Raw genomic sequence first — 22,856 nt, forward strand, 5'->3', positions numbered from 1 at the left:
ATTTCCGGAATTAATCACGGAATTTATCGAATTGTTTACATTTTCCATGAATGGATCCGTGAAAACGGAGTTTTTACAGAAATAACGGATAAAAATTTTATAGGGCAAATAGTTAAAAATACATATTATTAGTGTATTAAGCGCCTAAAAATAATTTTTTACAAATAAATATATAATAGCTTTAAAAATATTAGTTATTGTCTCTAAATACGACAAAAGGTATTTTTTATTAATACTTACAGTACCAACAACATTTTAGCATTATTCAATAACCCAAAGAAAGTGTGATCGAAGTGTTTTCTGTGATCTAAAGTGTGATCTCAAAGTTAAGCAGTAAATATATTGAATTTTTTCTAGTAAAAAGACTTCGAGTTCAGAGTATACAGTATGCAAAGAGTCCATTTATCGTGACACATAAAGAAATTAAAATGTTATTAAAAAAAAAAAAAGTTTCGCAATCTAAACATATTGGTTATTATTAATAACGAAAATAATCATTATTATTTAGTATTTCATGGGGAGTTGGGAATAATAGGGTTTTTTTCCAGTCATTTCCAATCTAATATAAAATAAAAAATCAAACTTTGTTTAAAAAATTATCAAAGTAATTTTATTATGGTTAATACCTTTATGGGGAACGCAAGTTCAGGACCATTTACTCTTTCTTCAGGTTGTATAGGATGAGATACGGGGTAAAGTGAAACATTTGGTCCAAATAGAACACGATCTCCAATTTCAACTTTATTACAGTCCAATATTGTACAATTAAAATTACAAAAAAAATTATCCCCAATATGAATATTATATCCCTACGAAATTACCGTAATAAAAATATTAATTTCGTCACAAATATAATTGAATATGATAAAAACTCACATAATCACAATAGAATGGTGGTTCAATTTCAACATCCTTACCAACACTACCAAATTATTGACGAAAAATGTTTTCTCTTTCACGATATTCATCAGTTTTAAAACGAATTGGTTTAGAATTATTAAATTTATAAAGTATTTCTCTAGCTTTAAACCGATCATTAATTAATTCTTCGGAAAATCCTGAATATGGAAGTCCGGCAAGGGCTTTTTCTTTTTCACTTAACATATTTTCATTTAAATTGTTTTTTTCGGACATTTTTTTTTTTGTTTCGATTAATCTAAGGTTTGTTTATGGGAAGAAAAGAAAACTTTCTTATATATACTGTTTATGTAAGATTTTTTTTTTATTTTATCGCGAAAATTACTGGATGAACCTTATGCACTAATCAAAAGGTAAATTAGAATTTTTACTCGGTTATGACCGATCCGGTAATGTTATTGTTGTTTTGATTTTGTAGAATGACTTTCCTTAGATGAGCAAGCTATTAAGTACTAAAATCGACAAAAATCATTTGAGCGAATCATAAGTATTCTTTTATATAAAGTCGGAGTAAAATTTCACATAGATATCCAAAAAATGGTAAGAGATCTTGATATCGAAAAAAAAAAATTTATATATTTATAAATATAGAAATCACATTTCGATATATAGAATGAGTTTTATATGAGGATATTCGTAAAGGGGAATAAAAAGTTTTATACGACAATAACATTAAAAAAATGCTTTTAGAAATAATAAATATAAAATTGGTTAGTTCGATATCAGCTCAGCCGGTCTGAATCAGTTACTTGATTCAAATAATTCATTAAAATGATCAGCTTTTAAAATCTTGGAATATTACGTGAGGCTAAATATGTTTTTTCAAGCTCAATGAGATTTTATTCCAGAGTTTATTTCAGTGATGTGTGGAAGTTTTTTAATCTGCTGTTATACTACGCAGAATTTTATGCGGTGTAATAGGACCCGGGGGGTTGCCAGAGTTATATAAAAAATTTCTTTAGCGCTAGTGTTACTTTATTGCATATTTGCATATTGCATACACGGCACTATGTGCTAAGCTTTATTACACAGATTTCTCATAAAAATAAAAAATTTACTGCAAACCTCGCTTAAAACGTTTACTATTTTCTTCAAGAGATGAATCGGATAATCGACTAGAAGAACTTTCGAGAGGTATGACTTTGAAGTCTCGGATTGATTGGCCACGCTCAGCTGATCAAAATCGACCTGAAGTCTGGTCATGATAAAATTTCTGCGCCTCAGAGGCGTAGCCAGCATCACGTGAATTGATTTTTAGCGTAAGTTGATGCTGCCGAGTTCCGCAGTGAAAGATAGATATATATATATACTGTATATAGAATTAACTTCAGGAAATAAAACCAGTAACATATTATACAATAGTAGATTTTACTATAGGACTTGACTTAGTTTTGTGAAACTACAGTATGTTGACAGAACAACGGGTTCGCATATAAACAAGCGCGTGATACGTTGGGGACTAATAAAATCAAAGTCTCATGCAATTTTCGCTATTACAAATTTTTTGTAAATTTGATACCAATCAATATTTAACACATTAATTTCGGAAAATACCGGTTACTTTTATTTATATTTATAATTAAGTAATAAATTCATTATATCATTTTATTTATTTTAAGGCTAGTCAGATTCATTATATCATTTTTATCATCTTTCTTTCTTTTAATTTTGAGCTTGTATTTCACGTGTTTTTTTAATTGTCGAGAACGCCTTGAAATAGGAGGCATTTTCCCATTAAAAAAACCGAATCATAAAAACTCGATAAACTGTGCCTTATTTGTTTTTATGTAATACTAAAAGTCAAAACATACACAATAACTTTAAAAGCAATGTAACACCTCGCTTTTTAAGAAATTTTTTTTTTTTTATTGCTAAAAGGTTATTTCAGAGCGGGAATATCATTGGAGAGAAAAGGAAAGGCGTTATGTGAAAGAGATTATTGTTTGGAATGTTCCTGCAGAAATATACAATGTGAATAATGAGAAGAGTTTCGATTTATGGAAGTTTAAAAATAAATCAATCAATTTTAATAGGAAAATTTATAATAAAAGGCAATTTTTAGTATATATGATGACAAAAAAATTGATCAATTGATTTTATTAGTCCATTGACCACCCCAGTGATACACTATGGTTGTAAAAGTTCTGGAAATTCTATAAATAGTGAAAAAGAATTCGATCGAAGAATTCTCTGCTGTTTTAAATATACAGTATGACTATGTTTATGTTTTACACGTACTGTATTTTGCGGTATATAAGCACCCCTTTTTTGCATTTGATGCCGGCCAAGATCCTCATAATTCTGGCCAAAATTGCCATAATTCTGGTCAGGGGTGCTTATTTACCGCAAAATACGGTATATGCGGCAGCGTGAGCACAACACTGATTTACTGATTAGATCGCGAGATAATCGCAGCAAAAGATTTCATATACTTTATAAATCCATTTTAATGCGTGACAAAATAAAATTATTTTAAAGATTGACTACTATAAATAATAAAATCTAGATTTTTTAAATTATATATAAATATACATCCTTCTTTAAAAGGAGAATTAAGAAACTTCTTACTAAACTTCAAATATTTCTCGTATAATAACGATTTAGAGAAACATCGTATCTTGATTATCTTGATTAACTATATCAAGAAATATTATAATAGTATCATGAATTTATATTATAATAGTTTTGTGACATACTTTGGATTGTTTATTTTAATATGTCTAACCGGATTTATTACGTCAGTTGGAGTCGGACGTATAGAATTGGTGTTTCCGGTCGGTAGCGCTTTTATAACAGCAATACCGATGATTCTAACATACGTATCGTTGCATCTAATTATGCGGATTATTAGTAATCTGCTTAATTGGGTGATGAGTTATTTAATAATATATAACGAAAGAGAAATTGAACCACGCGCTTTAATGGCAGTAGCCAATAATCAAGATACCGGAATGTTACAGTCTGTTAAACTATTATTAACAGAGAGAAAAGTTCCACTAGTACTAAGAATTATTATTTTTATAATTGCTTTAGTTGGAACACTCGAAATAGTTATTGGATTTGCAATAAGCACAACTACAATACCAGGATCTTTATCAATTAAGGGTGGAGCGTTTAACGCTGATCCTTTAAAACCATGTGTGGAAGAGGACGGGGGATGTCCGGCATTATTGCAATCTAAATTTAGGTTTCAGTGGTTACAAGGTGCTTCAGATTTGATGGTAAATGGAATTTCTAAGCAGTTATCTATGCACTGGGGAGATTTAGTTGATGATGAAAGAATAGTGATGGTAGCAACAACCGATAACAATTCAAATATAAATTATAAGTTGGTACAAGCTAAGAATGAGACTATTCCAGCTTTTAGTTTGAGTACTATGTGTTACAATACTCCTGAAACTTATCCAATTCTAGGATCAAATTCTTTTCGTGATCTAAATATAACACAACCAACCCCATTATTTGATTTAATACAAACCATACAAGCAAATTCTGGATTAGAGGGTCGGTGGATGGGAGAAATTGTTAAACTTGAGCAAGATAATCTTAATGAAACTACTCGAATAACCCTAAATTTCGTACAAATATTACCCGTCAACTCATCATGTGTCGGAAAGTTTGATATAGCTGGAAACTTACAGATATGTCGTCCTACAAAAGGTTTACAAATTAGCTGCTTAATGAATGCACATGTTGATTATGTTGAATATATAACAGCAGGATGTGATACCTGTGGTACTAGAGGAATTAGTAACAATAGAGTAGATTACTCTAGCCCAAAGCCAGTATATGGTGAATTTATGCATAAATCATTAGCATCATATGATGGTCATATCCTGATGCCTCAATGCAAAGACACAGTTAATTTTGGAGGATGTTTGGCTCCTGACACAAATAATGTGGATCTGGTAAGAGCTAAATTTATCGAATTATTACGTGGCATTACTGCCTCTGGAGTCATTGCTAGACGAATCTTATTGTCAGATAAAGGCATAGAAATACCAGTCCAGCTTTTAATTAAAGGAGAAACTGGAGTGAGATTAGAAATCGGGGGAGGATATTGGATTACTATACTTATAATGAATATTTTATGCTTTTTAGGAGTTGTTGGTTGGTTATTCATAAAATACAGAGAAATGGGAGGACGTACAATACCTCAAATATCTATTGAATGGTTAATGTTCGAAGCTGAAGATGCAGATGATTGTATTAGAGAAGATAATGGTAAATGTAGAATTGAATATGCCAATGACACGTTTTCAATAATTCCAGTATAGTACTTATGTATATTTTTGTATATAAGCTATGTTTTGTATTCAAATTATATACTGCTTATGTATATTTTTGTATATTAACTATATTTTGTATATATTAAATAAAATGAACTATACTTGTTAAATGTAATTGGTCCTGCGGTATAAGACATAAACGCTTCGTCGCTTCGCTAATATTGTAACATAAATAAAGTAAATGACTTAAAATTAATTGTTGATTATATATAATAATAAGAGCTCACCGACGGTGAACCGTACCAGCATTATAATATACTTTCGACCAGAATTAAAAATCTAATAAAATACTGGCCGGCATTACATTATAATTTCACCACCGGTGATGTTTAGCAATACCCTAATAATAATTTCCGAGAAAACAAATTTAATAATCAACAAGATATCATACAAGATAATGAAGATGACACATAAGATATTAGATATATATTGTTAATTGAAAATAACTACGTTTAACCGGAGGGGAAATTCTCTCCCTAATACTTATTAGAGTTAGAGGTTAAGATTAGGGGTCAGGTTTATTTATCACAACGTATCACACTCCCACGGTCTTCATTTTTGTTAATTAATCTGGGGACAGAGAAATTTTTTGTTAATAAAACCTATTTGTCACCCATTATTCGTCACGGAAGGAATTTCCCCTCCGGTTAAAATTAGAAATTTTCTTTTTAATTTATTAAAATGGTCAAAAAAATAAATAAAAGTATAATATTACTCCATTATTATTAAAAAGAACTTAATACAGTATCTTTTATTTTCTGCTGAATGTTATTCTCTTTCTCAATTAATTCTTTCACTTGAATATTATCCTTTGTGCTTTCTACGTGACTTCATAAAGTGCACGTACTAATGCGTTTACTGTATCGTAAAAGAATAAAATTAGAAAATGAACAATGCATTAATTGATATGTTTTTTGATAATTTGAATATGGATAACAATCACAATATCTATTGTTAAAGTCACAAACACCAACTGGTATTAAAAAAAAATTTTAGGGGAAAAAAATGATAAGTCAAATAAATATGAAGTGAGAATATCTTTCTTTAAAACAAAAGAAAAAAAAAGTTTTAGTTTTAAGACTGTCAATTTTTCAGTATACTTTTTTCTGGTAACAAATAATAGATAGGCCAATAAGTCTTAACACAGAATCTTACAATCCAATCTGCTTATAATTGCTTTCGTGGAAACCTTAGAACCAAAGAGAATTAAAAGTATGCTTAATTGAGAAAAGCTCGCCAAAGATACATTGAATGCTCATTTGATAGGATAAATGCTTATTAGTTAATTTCATGTGATTTTTCTTTCAGCCCAACCAATGAATTTATAAATGCCGATGGCACATGACTTGGAAATTAAAGTATCCTTGTTCATATGTTGAAGCAGTGATGGAAAGCGGAAAGGCTATTTCTGAATTTTTGGGCAGCATTTATTATAAAAGTTGCTGGTGTTAAGGGAATTAAATGGTTAGTTTTTAAGTTCTTTTTTTTCTAGATGATGTTTTATCCATTCTTGAATTTAATTATCATAACTTTTCTGGCGAGTTTTTTGAATTGAAATCATTATTAACTTGATCATTATGAGAAGCGATTTGTTTATAAATTATAAAATTATTATATATTTTTTTTTTTAAGAAAAAAAGCTTTTGTTAAGGCTTCATTTAATAGTTCATTATTTTATTAAACATAGAATATCATTTACGTACTTTAAAAATAAAATAAAAATACCAATCATGATTATTATGAAATAGTTTGAATTAAAGGTCAATGTAAATTTAAAACTGTAAGGAGTTTTTTGCTTGAAGGCTACATGCTTACATCAGTACCAAAAAAATTCAACATATGGTTTTTTAAAACTTTTTTGGTTACAGGAATCACAATACAATAACAATTATTTTTTTAGGTCTAGTAAAACGAGAATTACTACTTCGCCGCAACTTTTTTTATTATGGTTGTATGATAACCTAAAGTAATGTAATTCTTTATGCTCAATTTCTAGCAGTACCTTACCAATTTTTTTTTAAAAAAATATTCCATCAATATGAAATTTATAATGATTATAATAATTGGAGAAACTTACTTATTAATAAATTTAATCTACGTAACAACAATACTTTCAAAAAATTTCAATTCCTGATTGAATCAAGTTTTATATCATTTAGAAATGAAACACAAGGAGTTATGAATAATAATATATATAATGAGAATTATTGAATTTTAAACTTTAATTCCGGCTGAAATTGGTTATAGCTTTATCAAGTCAAATTTATTCGCTATATCAAGTATTATTATCGTTATTTATAAAAATCTCCCGCTTTAACAAGCAAGACAAACAAACAACGATAAAAATACATAATATACTTATCATCGTAATTAGTTCAAGCTTCCAATAAAATTATCATTTTACGTCAAATTGATCATTATCGTTATCTAATTGACAATTACTTAAAAAAATACATTCTATCAATATGAAATTTAAATTTATTTTATCATTCGAAAAATTTAATTTCGACCACTTACTTTTTAATAAATTCTACATAATATTTTTTTTTCCATTCTTCAGCAACTTCTATTTGGGTATAAAATAATTCTTTCCATTCATTTACTATTTCCATATTTTTTTGGTAATTATTAGTAACATTTTTAAATTTCATATTTAGTTCTTTTATCGTTCTTTTATTTCTTGCAATTTCCAATACTAATCCAATATTTTTATGCTGAGCAATATCAAACATTCCTGACCAAAATTTCTTTTTGAAACTTAAGGTTCTTCTTTTTTCTTTTGATTTTGTGTAACTTTTCTCGCGTTTATTGTATCGGGTCATCTGAAAGATAGAGAATAACGAATATTGTGCGCGCAAGGTAATTGTAAGGAAAAAAAATAGGAAAAAAAAATGGGATAGTACAAAAAGAACGAATTACTATTACTCCTGAATACGAAAACAAAATAAAATAAAATAAACAAGAGAAATAATAGCAAGTGGTGGGCATGAGTGTGCCGTTAAGCCCAATCTCACCTTATTGATCAGTCCTTTATGAATTTAGATTGAGAGTAATTTTCGTATATTGGTTGTATTTATACAAAATCAATATTTCAATTGATTTACGAAAAAAAAGAAAGAGAGAAACTCAGATTCCCACTAAAGTAAGTTTACACGTTTTTTCGGGCAACTTGATAAGAACAACAGCATTTATGCATAGTTTCTTAGTTTTATTTGGAAAAAACAATTTTTGGAAGTCACGTGATACTATACCAATCAAAACAAAGTTTTAGAACGAGTATAATCGCATGAGTTCCCAAAGTTCCCAAAGTTTCCATAGTTTCTATAATTTCCAATTTCCCGATCTCATATTATGATTCTTTTGCGCGTAAAAACCATACTACGCATATTCTTTGATTAGTTCATAAAGTTTGTTTTTAAAAATTAGGTAATTCTTATAAATTAAATAAAAACAACGAGATCAAAATAAACTTTTGAAACTATAACTTTATTAAATTCAAAATTATTACAATAAGGAATAGAGAAATAAAAAGAAAAGAAAAAATATTGGAAAAATCTATAATGTTACACAACCACCAAAGTTTCCAAAGTTTCCAAATTCAGTTTTGAAGAGTATCGTTATTAAAATATCAGAGAGTTATAAAAGAAATAACATTTGAAATTTTCGAAAGGACAATTAGCTGTTCAATACTATTTACTAGTACAGCCGATTTTGAGTTTTGATTCATTTTAAAAATTGGTCGATTTTGTGAGATAAATATTATATTTCAAACTGACAAACGAAATTATTAAAATCCACTACTCCAATCAAATTTTCTATCATATAATTGGCTTTTTAAACGTGATCATCTTCAAATACGTTTTCGCCACCAACCACGATACTACTTAGGCATCTATCTTCTGATATTGGTTGAATAAAATATGTACTATTTTCTTTTTCGAAATTGTTATTGTTCCATAAAGATAAAATCTCATTTTTGACTACATAAAAACGGTGATAAAAAATATCACGAGTTTCATCCATTTTTTTGTAGTGTATTACTTCTGAACCGTCCCATAATGTAAAATATAAATTTTTAACGTCAATGAACCGATTGTTAAAAATAATTGAAAAAGTTCTTCCGGGTCATAATTGATATTATTATGAAGGTATTGACGTAAAAGATCATGATAATGTTCTGATCTATTAAAAAAAAAGTGTAATATATGTTATAATAATAATCGTATCGTGTCCAACTTGTTACGCTTGAACCATCCCATGCATAAGGTCATTTCCTCAGGGAAGATATGTAGTTTATTTAATAAAGCTTTAGTTGAGTTTTTGATTGAAGCATTCATTTTAATAAAGATTAGCATTTATTTTATCAAATTTTTAGCCGTCATATTTATAATTTATGATTTATCGATGTACTATTTAAATTTCCTTCAATCGATTCCTGTTAAAGAACAAGTTCTTTGTTAATAGAAAATTTATTATTTATTAGCATTACTAAACAAAGTATTTTAACTTTCCTTATAAATAATGCAGGTATAAAAAGTCCATAGTTCATTCTCATCACTCTAATAAATTATAAAATTAAAGAAATATGTCTCAAGAAATTGAACATTTTTACTCTCGAAATCGAAATTATCCTAACGCTCAAGTTCCTTTGACTAGCATTGAGCAAGATTTTTATACTGAGCAATCTCGGCAAAATGATAAGCAAAATTTCAATAAACATAAAGAGAATACTCGGTTAGAAAGAATGCGTACTTATTATTATCAAACTACAATTCATGCTTTAGAAAAACTCATTGATTTACAATTTCAAATAATTAATAGACAAGACAGATTTATCAATTCTTTATGTTTTGTCTTTGGATTAAATTTTGTTATAATTTTATTCTTTATAGTTTTATTTGTTCTAAAATTTCAATGTAATTTCAAAAATTAATTATTACATGGCGGGTGCAGCTCTTGATAAGCTTACAGAAATTAGAAAAGTTTCATTTTTTGATATATTTAATTTTTTTATGCAAAAAAGAACTTCGTATTAGTTAATACTAGTTGATTAAGAAATATTTAAAAGTTTTTCCGGGTCATAATTGATATTTTATGAAGTTATTGACGTAAATGTAATGATAATGTTTTGATCTATTAAAAGAAAACATTAAAATATGTTTGTATAATAATCATATCGTGTCTAACATGTTACGCTTGAACCATCCTATAAGGTTATTTGGTATTTCACAAGGTTATTTCCCCTGGGAAGATTTGTTTTTTATTTAATAAAGCTTTAGTTGGTTTTCTAGTATGATAATAATCTTTAATTCTAGTTAAAGAATAATTTTTATAAAGCGCTTTATTTTACTGTCTAAAATTAGTAAAATTAACTTTTTCAAGATAATCAACTCTTTCTTCAAGAATATCAAGTTTTTTTTCAATCTCAATATTGATAATACACGTTAATTTTTCATACTCAGCCTTAAGATAATTAATGCAATTCTCATGACTCTCATATATATTCGTCTGAACAATCATCGAGATTATTAAGAATTTTCTGAATATAAATAATATTTTCCATATTGTTAAGAAGAGTGCTGTAATCGACTTTGTTATCTTTCTTTTCAAGAATTTCAAGTTTTTTTCATTTTCCTTTAATAACGTAGATAGGTTGAAATTATTTCGCGTTTCTTCATTAGCTTTATTAGTCATTTCTTCTAGCCTCTTCCTTAGAAAAAAGATACAATTATCTTTTTCTTGTGATTCCTTATTAACTTTAAAAGTCATTTCCTCCAGATTTTTCTTAAGAGATGAGATTTGGTTTTCTTTTGCTGTCAATGATGCATATAGTATCATATTTTTTTCTGATTTTATATGAGAACTGAACTGAAATAGTTAATATTGATTCAAAATTTAATATTACTCTATTTATTACTACTTACGTGTATTTTTCGTTATAAAGCATATTTAAGTATTGTTGGCTACAGTAAAAAATTATTTTATTATTATGAAAATAATATTAAATAGAGAAAGAAATTACAAACTTTATAAATTGAGCCGAAGTTAATTCCCTTTTTAGAATTTCGTTATCAGCACGCGTTAAATGGAAGATTAATAATTAATTAATTTATTAAATTAATCTTTATTCGTTATTTGAAAAATATTTACATAATTCGTTGAATATTCTCCATCGTTAAATTTCGCAGGGCTAAAACGATCTGATCATAGAGTATTTTAATATACTGAATTTCAATCTAATTAGAAAGCTCAAACAAAGAAAACTATTTTGCATTAATATAGTAACAAATATCTAGTAGAATTTCCATTTTAAATGAATTCTCGATCTTTATGAATTGAAATTATTTGATCAGAGGTCTCATACATTCAACGAGATCAAAAATAGCTTTTCGAGTATACTTAATTATAACTTTATTAACGTTAAATTTAAAAATTATTACAATAAAAAGATTGGTTAAAATTGTATTAAACGGAATAAAAAAATAAAAAGAAAAATCGATATTTATAATATTATACTTGTAATTAACTATATACTTAGTTTAAAATATTTTAAAATTCAAGAAAAGTACAGAATTTTCCGTTTGCGTTCGAACCAAACGAGTAAGAATTTATATTATTTTTATTTGAAGTCCCAAATTTAAAAGACAACTATGAATGTACAAAGGAATTATTATCTACTTTGCTTAAAATTTCGTTGTATATTTTGGATCGAACCGTTACGATTATAAGAGATTCTATCAAAATAATCATAACGGTCGTCGCTGTCACCGTTCCAGACTGAAATTGACCTTATTTCGGAAACAGGAGCGATAGTAAGGTCGGTGTTGATACCGTAATCGTTATAATGAATAAGGTCGTTATTCGATAATTCAGTCTGTACATACTTCGTTTCCTTCGTTTCCTCCAAATTGTCTCTAAAAAAAAAATTGTAAGTTTCAGAGTATGAAGCTAGTGAACTCAAATCGCATAACGAGAGCCCTCGACCATATCCTACTCCTTACTTATTTTTCTGTGAATATTTTAACTTCCTTTTATATTTTTTTAAGTAAAACGAATTTTTTTTACTTTTACGCGACTTTCTTCGATTGTTTTGTATTGAAGATACCAATTCTCCTTGAGAATTATTAATAATATTTCGAATTTTTAGACTTTCGCGTCGAGTAATCCTGTCGCAAGGCATATTTTAATAGGAATAATATTGTATCATATTCAATGAAAGAAATTAATAAATGAGAATGAGCTTATTATATAATAAATTAATTGATCGAAAATCCGTACGATCATTACTTTTAATGGCAAATAATTCGTTTTTTACTCTTCTTGAATCTCAAGAATACATGTGAAACTAAAATCTTAATAACATGTCTCATATTTTTTTATTTGTAAAGAAAAGCAGATTGAGTAAAAATTCACAGGAAAACTTTCCAGGTCCCATGAAATATTGTTTTTAGATTTTGTGGATTATGATGTTATGTTGATATTAGATAAACTTGACCAAGTGGAAAAAGTATATATTATTTTTTATTTTTGATGATATTAATGCTGTAAATTTGTTTGACGTCGTGTTCAATCACGTGACTTCTAAAAATCGTTTTTAAATTTGTATAAATACAATAAATACAACAAATATACGAAACGTCGAAAAGTACTCTTTAAAGGATCTCAATAAGATCAATAAGGTGAGATTGGGCACTTCAGCGCTGGCTACAAGCGTCCTTTAAAACCGACTCGGGCATTCATTATGATTGGCTAAGGATCATGTGATTATACATGACAGCAGTCATTAATTTTTGGTGGAGTAATTTTTTTCTTTAGGATTCCATATCAACTTGTCATAAAAATTTTTTGTAACCTTTGCCATAACCCAACTTTCAATAGTACAGTTTTTAAAATTTATAATATCTAGATTAGAAATACTCCAAAATTTGTCAATAGATATCCTATTATTAATTAATTCGATTTTCTTGAGATTATAATTGTTATATAAACTAAAAACGGTATTGTTATATTATTCCATTTCCAATTTTTAAATATTAAGACATTTAATTTTGTATAATTGTTAATTAAAGCTTTTATATAAATAACGAATGTTTCCAATTGAAAATTATGGTCTAGAAATTCAACTTCAATAACGATAATGATAAAATAAAAATAATAAGTAAAATTAGAACGAGTATAATTGCAAGTTTCCAAAGTTTCCAAAGTTTCCATAGTTTCCATAGTTTCCATAAGTATTCGAAGTTTCCTTAAGTATTCGAAGTTTCCAAAGTTTCCAAAAAACAAGTTTCATTTGATTACGTAATTAATAAATAATTCGGGTAATTATGGTTACAGAATGTCTCAAGAAATTGAAACAAAAATAAATAAAGAATCTATATATGGAACTGATCGGAGGTACAGAAGTGATAAGCTACTTGGATATTAAAGTGATGATATTTTGAAAGAAGGTATTTTAAATAAATATAGTTAAATGAATTTTGTTCTTCAAAAATTTTTTAATTATATGCATCGCGCGCATTAAATATTTTTATAAAAATGTAGATACCATTCTTGGCGAAATGTTGAATTCGCTTCAGCAAAGAGTTCTTCGGCAAAATGTCCATTCACGACAGCGAAATGGCTATTCGATGAAATGATACTTCAGCGAAATTTCACTTCGGTGAAATGGGCTTCGGCGAAAGTGTCCGGTTACCAATACAATTCATACAAAAAACTTTTTAAATTAATATTATGTTCAAATTTATCAATTTTTAAGAATAAAATACTTTTATTGAATATTTTTATTAGATAGAAAGATTAATAATAATTCTATTTTTGGTTGATAATAGGCCAATATGTTATATTATTTTATATTAGATACAGTATAGAATAACAAATTGTTGTTTTATATATTTCTTATATATTTGGCATTTTTTTCAACGTATTGTTTATGTTATATTATAAGAGCATAGCCACAATCACATAATAGAGAGTTAACAGTCAAATGTTCAAATAGTTTTCGTAATAAAAATAGACTGAAAATCATTCCATGTGACAATTATGCACAACCCTAACCCACCTGATCATCACATGTACATATTCGGATTCATGTGGATAAATTTCTGCAAATCTATTAATAGAGAACTAATAGAAAGTGACTATTCCGAAACATTTAGCCTTTCGGCAAATATTGATTGCCGAAATCAAAACTGTTAAATATTGATTCATGAGAAAAGCCGAAAAATGAGAGTTTCATTTTTTAAATTCAAGAAATGTCTCAACATTCCGGATCCAGAAAGACTTACGGGGAGTGTTCAGATTGTAAAAGGCAGCGAATTGCGGTTGCATGGTGTAAGAATTGCGATGTTATAAATTTGAAAGAAAATTTTCATAATTGGACTAGTGAAAATACTAAAATTGATGAATTTATAAAATATACTCAGTTAAATGCTAAAAGTTGTATGGACTGTCTTGAATGGATTGAATTTGACCATTTTGACTTGATAGAGAATATAAATAAACGAGGAGCCTTCAGCTCAATTTATTCCGCAGTATGGATGGAAGGTCCAAGGTGGAATTTAGATGAAGAGGCAGAAATATGGACTCGAAGTGGCCCCATCAAGGTTATTTTAAAACGATTAAATAATTCTCAGAATATGAGTCAAGAATTTGTGAATCAGGCAAGTATTTAATTTATTCAATAACATATCAGGTACATGTTCTGATCAGGTTTCGCAAACCAATAAACATGTGATCAAAATGCTCAACAATCAATCCTGAAAAATTTTTAATGTTGGACCAACATCAAAAAATTTTTATACGCGCCTTGAAAAAGTTTGTTTAATTATATGCGCACTATATGTAAGAATAAAATAATAATAAGCGCAATTACAATTTAATGTGCGTTGCGTCTAGAGTTGGATGCAAATGCCGAAACTCTTTGCCGAAATCCCAAACTAAATTCTAGATTTCAGCAATGGTTTGAAATTTTGACAATAGTTAGTAATCAAATTGAAATCCCAAATCCCAAAGTTGCCAAAATCCCAAACTGCTGCTGAAAATCAAAAACTTATGCCAAATTTCAAATTATTACCGAAATTCAACTTTAAAATTTGATTTGGGATTTCGGCAAAGAGTTTCGGCGCCCAACTCTAAGTTGCGTCTATTTACCGTATTTTGCGGGCCACAGTACCCCCTATGCACAGTACCCGTTTCAGACCCGAATTCTTGACGGGTAAATGGGTTGACCCATTAAGGTACTAATACAAACCCGGGTTGGCACCTGCTAAGGAAAGTTTGACCCGGTTTCTTATTGGGTTAACCCAGGTTGGTTAACAGCAGGTCGATAAACGGTTTGATAAAGGGTTTTAACGGTTGGATAGCGGGTGTTAACGGGTTAATGATGGTTTAATCAGATCAAACGCATCAAAAGTTCTCCAACCCGTTTAGCTAACCGTTTAAACCGATAACCCGATAATCCGTTAAAAACTGATATCCGATATCATTTATCGGGTTTAAATCGGTTGTATCCGATAATTTAAACGGATATCCGTTATAGCCTGTTAATAACGGGTTACGGGTCTGAACACTACGGCCACATGAAATTTTTTTTGGTTTTTTAAAGTACCCGGATATTATTTTGCATGGATATTCGATTTTTAACCTTTAAAATTTGTAATATACTCGTGGTATAATACTAGGAACTGTATTGTAAAATAAATTACGCAATATAAATTCCTGTACCCATACCCCAGGTACTATGCCCCCCCTTATACGGTATATCACTGATTTATGGCCATATTATGAAAGAAAAAATAGAATTATAAACAAATTTGATCGTAAAACTAACGAGATAATAATCACGAATTATTAAATTAAATTTTGGGTGGTGATAGAATCGGACCAACAATATTTTGACTCACATGAAATGACTATATATATTATTTATTATTAACCATCTTATCTTTTTTTAAAAAAAATAAAATTAATAGTTGTACAGATATTATAAATGCTTGCAAAGTGGAGCACTTGCAGAATGTTTTGGTGTAACCAAAGATCCAACGGCATGTTACATGTTCGTTATGAGGTATTACAAAAACGGGAATTTATACATGTATCTTGAAGAAACTATGGGAATTCTTTGTTGGAGAGATATTGTAGATATGTTATGGTCAATATCCGCAGGTCTAAATTTTATTCATGGACATGGTCTTGTTCATGGAAATTTACACGGAGGAAATATACTAGTCGAGTGTGACGTGAACTCGATTGATACTAAAATCACAGATACCGGATTGCACTTGCCTGCTGATAAATTGATGTCATTTCAACAAATTTATGGCGTAATACCTTTCGTTGCTCCGGAGATTTTTAACAAAAATTTGCTAACTAAAGCCTCCGATATTTATAGCTTTGGCATGATCATGTGGATGTTGTCAGCTGGTGTACGTCCTTATTATGATAGACCTCATGATAAACAACTTATTAAAGAAATCTGTTCGGGTTTAAGACCAAGTATTGTCAATGGGACTCCAGCTGTTTATTCTAGATTAATGTTTCAGTGCTTAGATGTTAATCCATTAAACAGGCCAGCAGCATCTCAACTTCATGAATGCTTTGGAAATTGGATCTCAGAAATTTGTGATAGTCCTGATCCATCCGATTTATCTAATCAATTTGATGCTGCCGAAGAAATCAAATTTTCAAATTTAAAAAATTTTGATTTTAACATAGCACAATGTCATGAAATGGCTATTTATTGTAGTCGCCCATTATTAGATCATGCTTAAAATCGCATTTTTTACTTTTTTATTTTCGATTCTAATTAATTTATAAATCCTTTTTTATCATTATTTATTCGCTTTATCGTAAACACAAACATCACAAACTCAAACTTAATATTAGAAATATTTCTTAGACTTTTTAAAATTTCATTCACAAATTAATTAAGCTTTCATTTCGTTTAAATTAACATGATTATATCGCAAACACAAATTATTATTTTCTTATTTTCTTTTTTCTTTTTTTTCGGTTTTTTTTTCGAGATTTTATAAAAAAACATCGTTCTAATAAGTTAAGAAGCTATGATGGTAAGTTTTTAAAATTTTTATCTAACATAGAATGATTATGAAATCTTGAAAATCATCTCAATTAACAATAAGATTGTCCTAATTTAATCGCTGTTTATCCCTATTTAATTTTAAATTTCAATAAACTTATATATTTAGTTTATTTATTAACTTAAACCCCCTTAATACCTTTCAAACTTATCGGAAAATATGGACAAGTTAAAATGTCCTACTAATTATATCAACTATGTTAAATCGACTGAAAGGAATAGCTACTAGACGTTGGAATCTTCAAGTAAAAATTATTATTCTTACTGAAATAAATTCTAAAATAAGATAGATTTTTATAAATGTAATTATTTTAAATTCTTTTTATTCGTATTAGTTATAACATTACGAAACTGTACTGGACAGAAAAGCCAATCTCATCTATTACTATCAATTTCTAACGCAACATTACAATTAAATTTATTTAGATTTTGATAATTCTTTCATACTAATGAAATTACTAGTGCTGGCAGCACTTTCTCATCGATATTTTTGTTCATGTCTAATATCAAAATCAATTCATTCAGGATAATTCTTATTTCGTTAGCATTAATTGAGCATGTCTTATGAATTCATCAATTTTAGTATTTTCACTAGTCCAACTACGAAAATTTTCTTTCAAACATACAGTCCGAACATCTATTTATATAATTAATTTCTGAAGTGTTCCAATAAATGATTAATTTGTAATTCCGGTAAATTTCACAAAATTTTATTTTTCGATCTTATTATGTAAAAGCTTGGAACGGATCGACTTAAACAAACACTTAAGTACTGTAACACCTAAGCCCGTGATAAATCACGTTGCCACCTTAGATATTAACAAAATAACTCTTTATTAAAAATATAAATTAATACAATAATATGCTTGGTTTAATAACGTTAAATAATAAATCAAATAATTATATCAAAATTCATAGCTTCTAAATTTATTACTCTAAAAGTGTAACTCGTTTTTGGAGAAGTCACATTATTGTCCCTATTTATATTTGTTTATGTTTCACCAAATTGTTAATTTAATTTTATGGATTTTAACCTCGAAAGTTTCCATGAAGATTATCTTCGCAAATCTGACCTTTTCATTAGATTATCTTTATAAATTTTAAGATCCATGAATTCTTAATCCTTAATTATTTTCATCCATAATGATCATTCTCTACTACCTTAATTATGATTTGTAATGATTTTTAATTTCAACGTAATGATCTACAAATTAATCATCTGATATTCTGATTCACCTGACCTAAAGATCTCCAATTGTCCTTAAATCACCTGATTCATAGTTTAACGTCACTTCGGACATTAAATTATCCTCAAAATTAATAACCAATAGTTTAACGTCATTTCGGACCAATTAAAAATAAAACTAAAAATAAATTAAAATTTTATATACTAAGATTAAATATAATACTGCGCCCCACAATTAATAAATTTACTAGGTATACTACGGCATTACAGTACTAAAACCACATCAAAAATTTTTTCGATAGACAAATTCCAATATAACGATATTGCGAAAAATATCGGTTTAATACATCAAAACCTTGTCGGACCTTTTCCTGAATGGCATTTTCCAAATATACTGAAGTCACCCAAACACTTAAGTAAAACAAATCACGATAGGATTCACGAGAATATAGTGCTGGCCAGAATTACAAATAGATTGGCTAGCGTGATGTCACGTGACATAGATCCACAATTTAAAATATTGAAAAATATCGTCATGTCGAAATTTACATTTCTCTCCTATAGTGGAAAGTAAAATTTTACCGTTATATAAAGTTTTTAACATACAGTATATCAGTATATGTAAATCTAAATCATTTTTACATATTGGTCCATAAAAATTATCACGATAAATTCAAAATAGAATTGACTGATTTGACTCCAATCCTTATATGCGAGTTTAACTTCAACTCGTGTTCACACTTTATTAATTTCCGGTTGTACATAAATCGTGCAGTTGACCAGTTTATATAAAATTCTGCACATAATTGGAGACTACGAATTAATCTACATGTTTACTTACTTGATCTATAAATTCTTGACTTATATTATGAGAATTATCCAAACTTTTTAGAATAACCTTAATTGGACCAGTACGAGCCCATACTTCGACTTCTTCATCCAAATTCCACCTTGGACCTTCGATCATTCGAGGTAGTCCATACTTTCCTTAGCGTTTAATTGAGTAAATCTGATAAATTCATCTATTTTAGAATTTCCACTAGTCCCAATTTGGAAAGCATGTTTTCAGGTTCACGATATCACATTTTTCACACCATATCGTCGCCGTTCGTTGTCGCTTACATAAGCATGTACCATAAGTTTCTCTTGATCCAAAGCGTTTCAATAAAACAGAAGTTTCTAATGAAAGAGTCATTTCTTAACTCGATCGTAATCCGCTCTATGTATTGATTGTAAGAGTGATGTGAGTGCTATTTAATTGATGTTTTAACGCTTTTTTTCTGAAACTGAAGTGCCTTGCACTTTTATTTTTTAAAAAAGATCGAGTTTAAATAAATTATTTCTCGGTATCTAAATTCTAAACAATAATCAACAAATTGTTGTATTGTAGCTTTTTTTTTATTATCCTGATGCAATTGCTTAACTTTAGAAGACAAATAAACTAATTGGGAACTATAATAATATAAATGGCTAATATTGAACGAATTGAATTACATTTTTAGCAAGAACATTCTTATCTAGAGTAAATAATTTGACTTATTACTAATAACCAGCTTATTACGATATAGTATATTATCAAGTAAGTATATATATACTTAATTGCTTTGCCCAATATTGCACTTGATTAAAATCTTTTTCCTTTTTATGTTATGTAGAACAAATAAATAAAGAGAATCCAGCATTCCAGCTAATACACAAATAAACATAAACAAAATATTTAAGACGGATATCCGAATTTTAAGTTAACCCAATAAACGGATAAGAAATCATTAGTATTAAACACTTGGTTTTAATAATACTTATATAATATAATAAGTCATGTACGATATACTAACGTATAATTTTTGGTGATAGTATAATTGTTATACGTTAAAATATTTCTGTTGTTAATTTTAATAAAATTAAATGATCGGTAGGTAATCTGACCCAAGGTAGCTTATTTATCCATTGACCGATATAGTCCCACATCCAATAAGTGTGTTATCGTTCCGACGTTTTGATCATGCATTAATTAATAACATGATCATAAATAAGTTTTATTTAAACTTTCTATAAATTTCATTTTTATGCTATTTTTAATCCACTTCATAAGCTTTATTTAAACTTTTCCCACAAAATATTCATTTACACCATATCTTTTTACTCCGCTTTATTATTATATCAATCATGTCTTATTGCTATGCCTAATAAAAATATCGGTCTATGTGGGCTGAACGATAACTATTTATTATCCTCATAAGTTCATGCAGATTTTACATAATTGTTATTCAGGTCCGTTATCTCATATTACTATGTATTACCATAATGATAAACTCCCGTTGCTATCCAATAATTTTATTATAAAAATTGCCCTGTCAAACCGATAATATATAAATATTATTATATTAATACATTTTATATTTATCCATGTTTGATATTGAAAAAATGAGTGATATATTACTAACTCTGTAAAAAATTTTATCCGTAATATCTGTAAAAACTCCGACATTTACGGAATTAGCACGGAATAAAGAAAAAAAATACGGAATAAATGTTTTTTTTATAGGGTATATATTAAAAGGTTTGAATTTTTAATAATATTTATGCTATACTGCACATGATAGGTAACTTATATCTAAATCAAATGAGTAAATGACTAAGTAATCAGACGTAAAATTAATTTAAAAAAAAATGATTAAGGAAATTTCCAAATATATTGCTTATTAAAATGAAGACCTTAAAGGTTATTCATTTGCATGTTGTTGTGTTACCAATGGATCAATAATCATAGGGTACCTGACGTAAACAATTAGTTTCAAATTTCTAATTGGTCTTCAGAATTAATTCTGTAGATTATTAATTTTTCAAAGGTACAAATAGAAAACAAATACCCACGCAAAAAGATATACTGTATATAGAACATACAGTATATTGAATCAAAACAATATTGCTTAAATACAATATATAGAAACTATGATATCAAACATTCTGTTTACTATTTTTATTAAATGAATTATTAATGTGGGGAGATAAACATTTTATGAGTAAAAATCTACCGGATTTGACTTTAGCCTAATAGTTATAAACAGTACATTACTTTCTTTTTATATTTTTTAAAAAATTGAATCGGCTTTTAAAATACACAATTATAAAAAATAAAAAAAAATTCAAATATAATCTTAAAAGAATCTTGAGAATAATACGTAATAGAGCAATCAATACACAATAGTACTTTGGGTATTTTACTAATTTACCTCTACAAAATACTCGTCAGTGCCTTACTAATCATTTGTCATAAGATGTTATAAAATTGGTTTAATGCACGCTTGGCTGCATGGTGCACATTGACATCAAAACAAAATTATCGACAATGTGTAATTTTTTCAATATAGAATCGAACGACGAATAAAAATTAAACATACCAGCATAAATAAAATAAAAAAAGAATTGAATCCTGTGATCTTTAATCATGATTTTTTTAAAACATATAGTTTATATTAACGCAAATAAAAAAATAATTACTAGACAATAACAAAACAAAATTTTTTTATTATTTTATATAATAAAATTTACTCTAATATGTCAATTTTTTTAAAGAAATATGTAATAAGTTTTTTCAAACCTCGATATACCGATATATACTAGAAAACGGGAACCGTTGAAGTGCCGTTTCTGATTCGTGAAGTCCATTTATTTAGAAATGTATCAATAGCGTAACTTTTGTAAAATATGCAGGACAAACAGATATCGCATATGACTGCATGAGTTGATATTTTATTTAACAATGCATCAATAACGTAACTTTTGCATCACCTTTCAATAAAAAGATTTATTACATATTATTTCCGTAAATGTATCATATTCACGGAGTTTTGCTTTACAGCGGTAATAATATATAATTCTTCGTTACACTTACTAGGACTAATTAAAAACTCGACATAACGATAAAATTTTGTTTTCACTACTATATGAGAGAACATATCGGTATAATTCGTATTTTTTCAATGATTTTCATATTCCCAACATATCGTTACATCATAATTTGACTGTACTTACTTTATCACTTACAAATAGGTTAATTGTAGAGTAATTTTTATTACGGAAACTTCATTGTGATTGCTATTTCTTCCATGTGGTTTTATTATGATTTATTGTATTTTTTTTTTATAAAAAAGGCGTGATTTATACTACAACCCTATAAAAAATTTTATCCGTTATTCCTGTAAAAACTCCGTAAAAATGAGCCTTTCACGGATCCATTCACGCAAAATGTAAATAATTCGACAAATTCCGGGGGTATAAGGCTATTAATTCCGGAAATATGAGCCTTTTACGGAAAAAAGACGGAATATAAAAAACGGATCGACTTTTTTTACAAGGCAAAGGA

The 22,856-nt window shown here is 28.0% G+C and overlaps 7 protein-coding genes across 7 annotated transcripts; 4 read left to right on the forward strand and 3 right to left on the reverse strand.

Annotated features, from left to right (window-relative positions):
* Positions 1 to 478: 478 nt before the first annotated feature.
* Positions 479 to 1,134, reverse strand: OCT59_028142 (uncharacterized protein; the record flags this gene model as incomplete). The annotated part of the gene is made up of 4 exons (XM_066147101.1): positions 479 to 559; positions 627 to 809; positions 877 to 922; positions 1,031 to 1,134. 4 exons carry the CDS (start codon positions 1,132 to 1,134, stop codon positions 479 to 481), a joined length of 414 nt encoding a protein of 137 aa, XP_065993849.1.
* Positions 1,135 to 3,581: 2,447 nt separating this feature from the next.
* Positions 3,582 to 5,195, forward strand: OCT59_028143 (uncharacterized protein; the record flags this gene model as incomplete). The annotated part of the gene is made up of 1 exon (XM_025329186.2): positions 3,582 to 5,195. One exon carries the CDS (start codon positions 3,582 to 3,584, stop codon positions 5,193 to 5,195), a length of 1,614 nt encoding a protein of 537 aa, XP_025187926.2.
* Positions 5,196 to 7,602: 2,407 nt separating this feature from the next.
* On the reverse strand, positions 7,603 to 7,939 carry OCT59_028144 (uncharacterized protein; the record flags this gene model as incomplete). Its single annotated transcript, XM_025324086.1, has 2 exons — positions 7,603 to 7,648; positions 7,725 to 7,939. 2 exons carry the CDS (start codon positions 7,937 to 7,939, stop codon positions 7,603 to 7,605), a joined length of 261 nt encoding a protein of 86 aa, XP_025187927.1.
* A 1,853-nt stretch (positions 7,940 to 9,792) lies between these two features.
* OCT59_028145 (uncharacterized protein) lies at positions 9,793 to 10,140 on the forward strand (the record flags this gene model as incomplete). Its single annotated transcript, XM_025324087.1, has 1 exon — positions 9,793 to 10,140. The coding sequence occupies one exon, from the start codon at positions 9,793 to 9,795 to the stop codon at positions 10,138 to 10,140; it is 348 nt and encodes a 115-aa protein (XP_025187928.1).
* Positions 10,141 to 10,553: 413 nt separating this feature from the next.
* OCT59_028146 (uncharacterized protein) lies at positions 10,554 to 11,045 on the reverse strand (the record flags this gene model as incomplete). The annotated part of the gene is made up of 1 exon (XM_066147102.1): positions 10,554 to 11,045. One exon carries the CDS (start codon positions 11,043 to 11,045, stop codon positions 10,554 to 10,556), a length of 492 nt encoding a protein of 163 aa, XP_065993850.1.
* A 3,384-nt stretch (positions 11,046 to 14,429) lies between these two features.
* OCT59_028147 (uncharacterized protein) lies at positions 14,430 to 14,878 on the forward strand (the record flags this gene model as incomplete). The annotated part of the gene is made up of 2 exons (XM_025312932.2): positions 14,430 to 14,537; positions 14,630 to 14,878. The coding sequence occupies 2 exons, from the start codon at positions 14,430 to 14,432 to the stop codon at positions 14,876 to 14,878; spliced, it is 357 nt and encodes a 118-aa protein (XP_025187929.2).
* Positions 14,879 to 16,297: 1,419 nt separating this feature from the next.
* Positions 16,298 to 16,975, forward strand: OCT59_028148 (uncharacterized protein; the record flags this gene model as incomplete). Its single annotated transcript, XM_066147104.1, has 1 exon — positions 16,298 to 16,975. The coding sequence occupies one exon, from the start codon at positions 16,298 to 16,300 to the stop codon at positions 16,973 to 16,975; it is 678 nt and encodes a 225-aa protein (XP_065993851.1).
* Between the last annotated feature and the right edge of the window lie 5,881 nt (positions 16,976 to 22,856).

This window comes from Rhizophagus irregularis, chromosome 8 (genome assembly GCF_026210795.1).
Source record: "Rhizophagus irregularis chromosome 8, complete sequence".
Classification (NCBI taxonomy): domain Eukaryota; kingdom Fungi; phylum Glomeromycota; class Glomeromycetes; order Glomerales; family Glomeraceae; genus Rhizophagus; species Rhizophagus irregularis.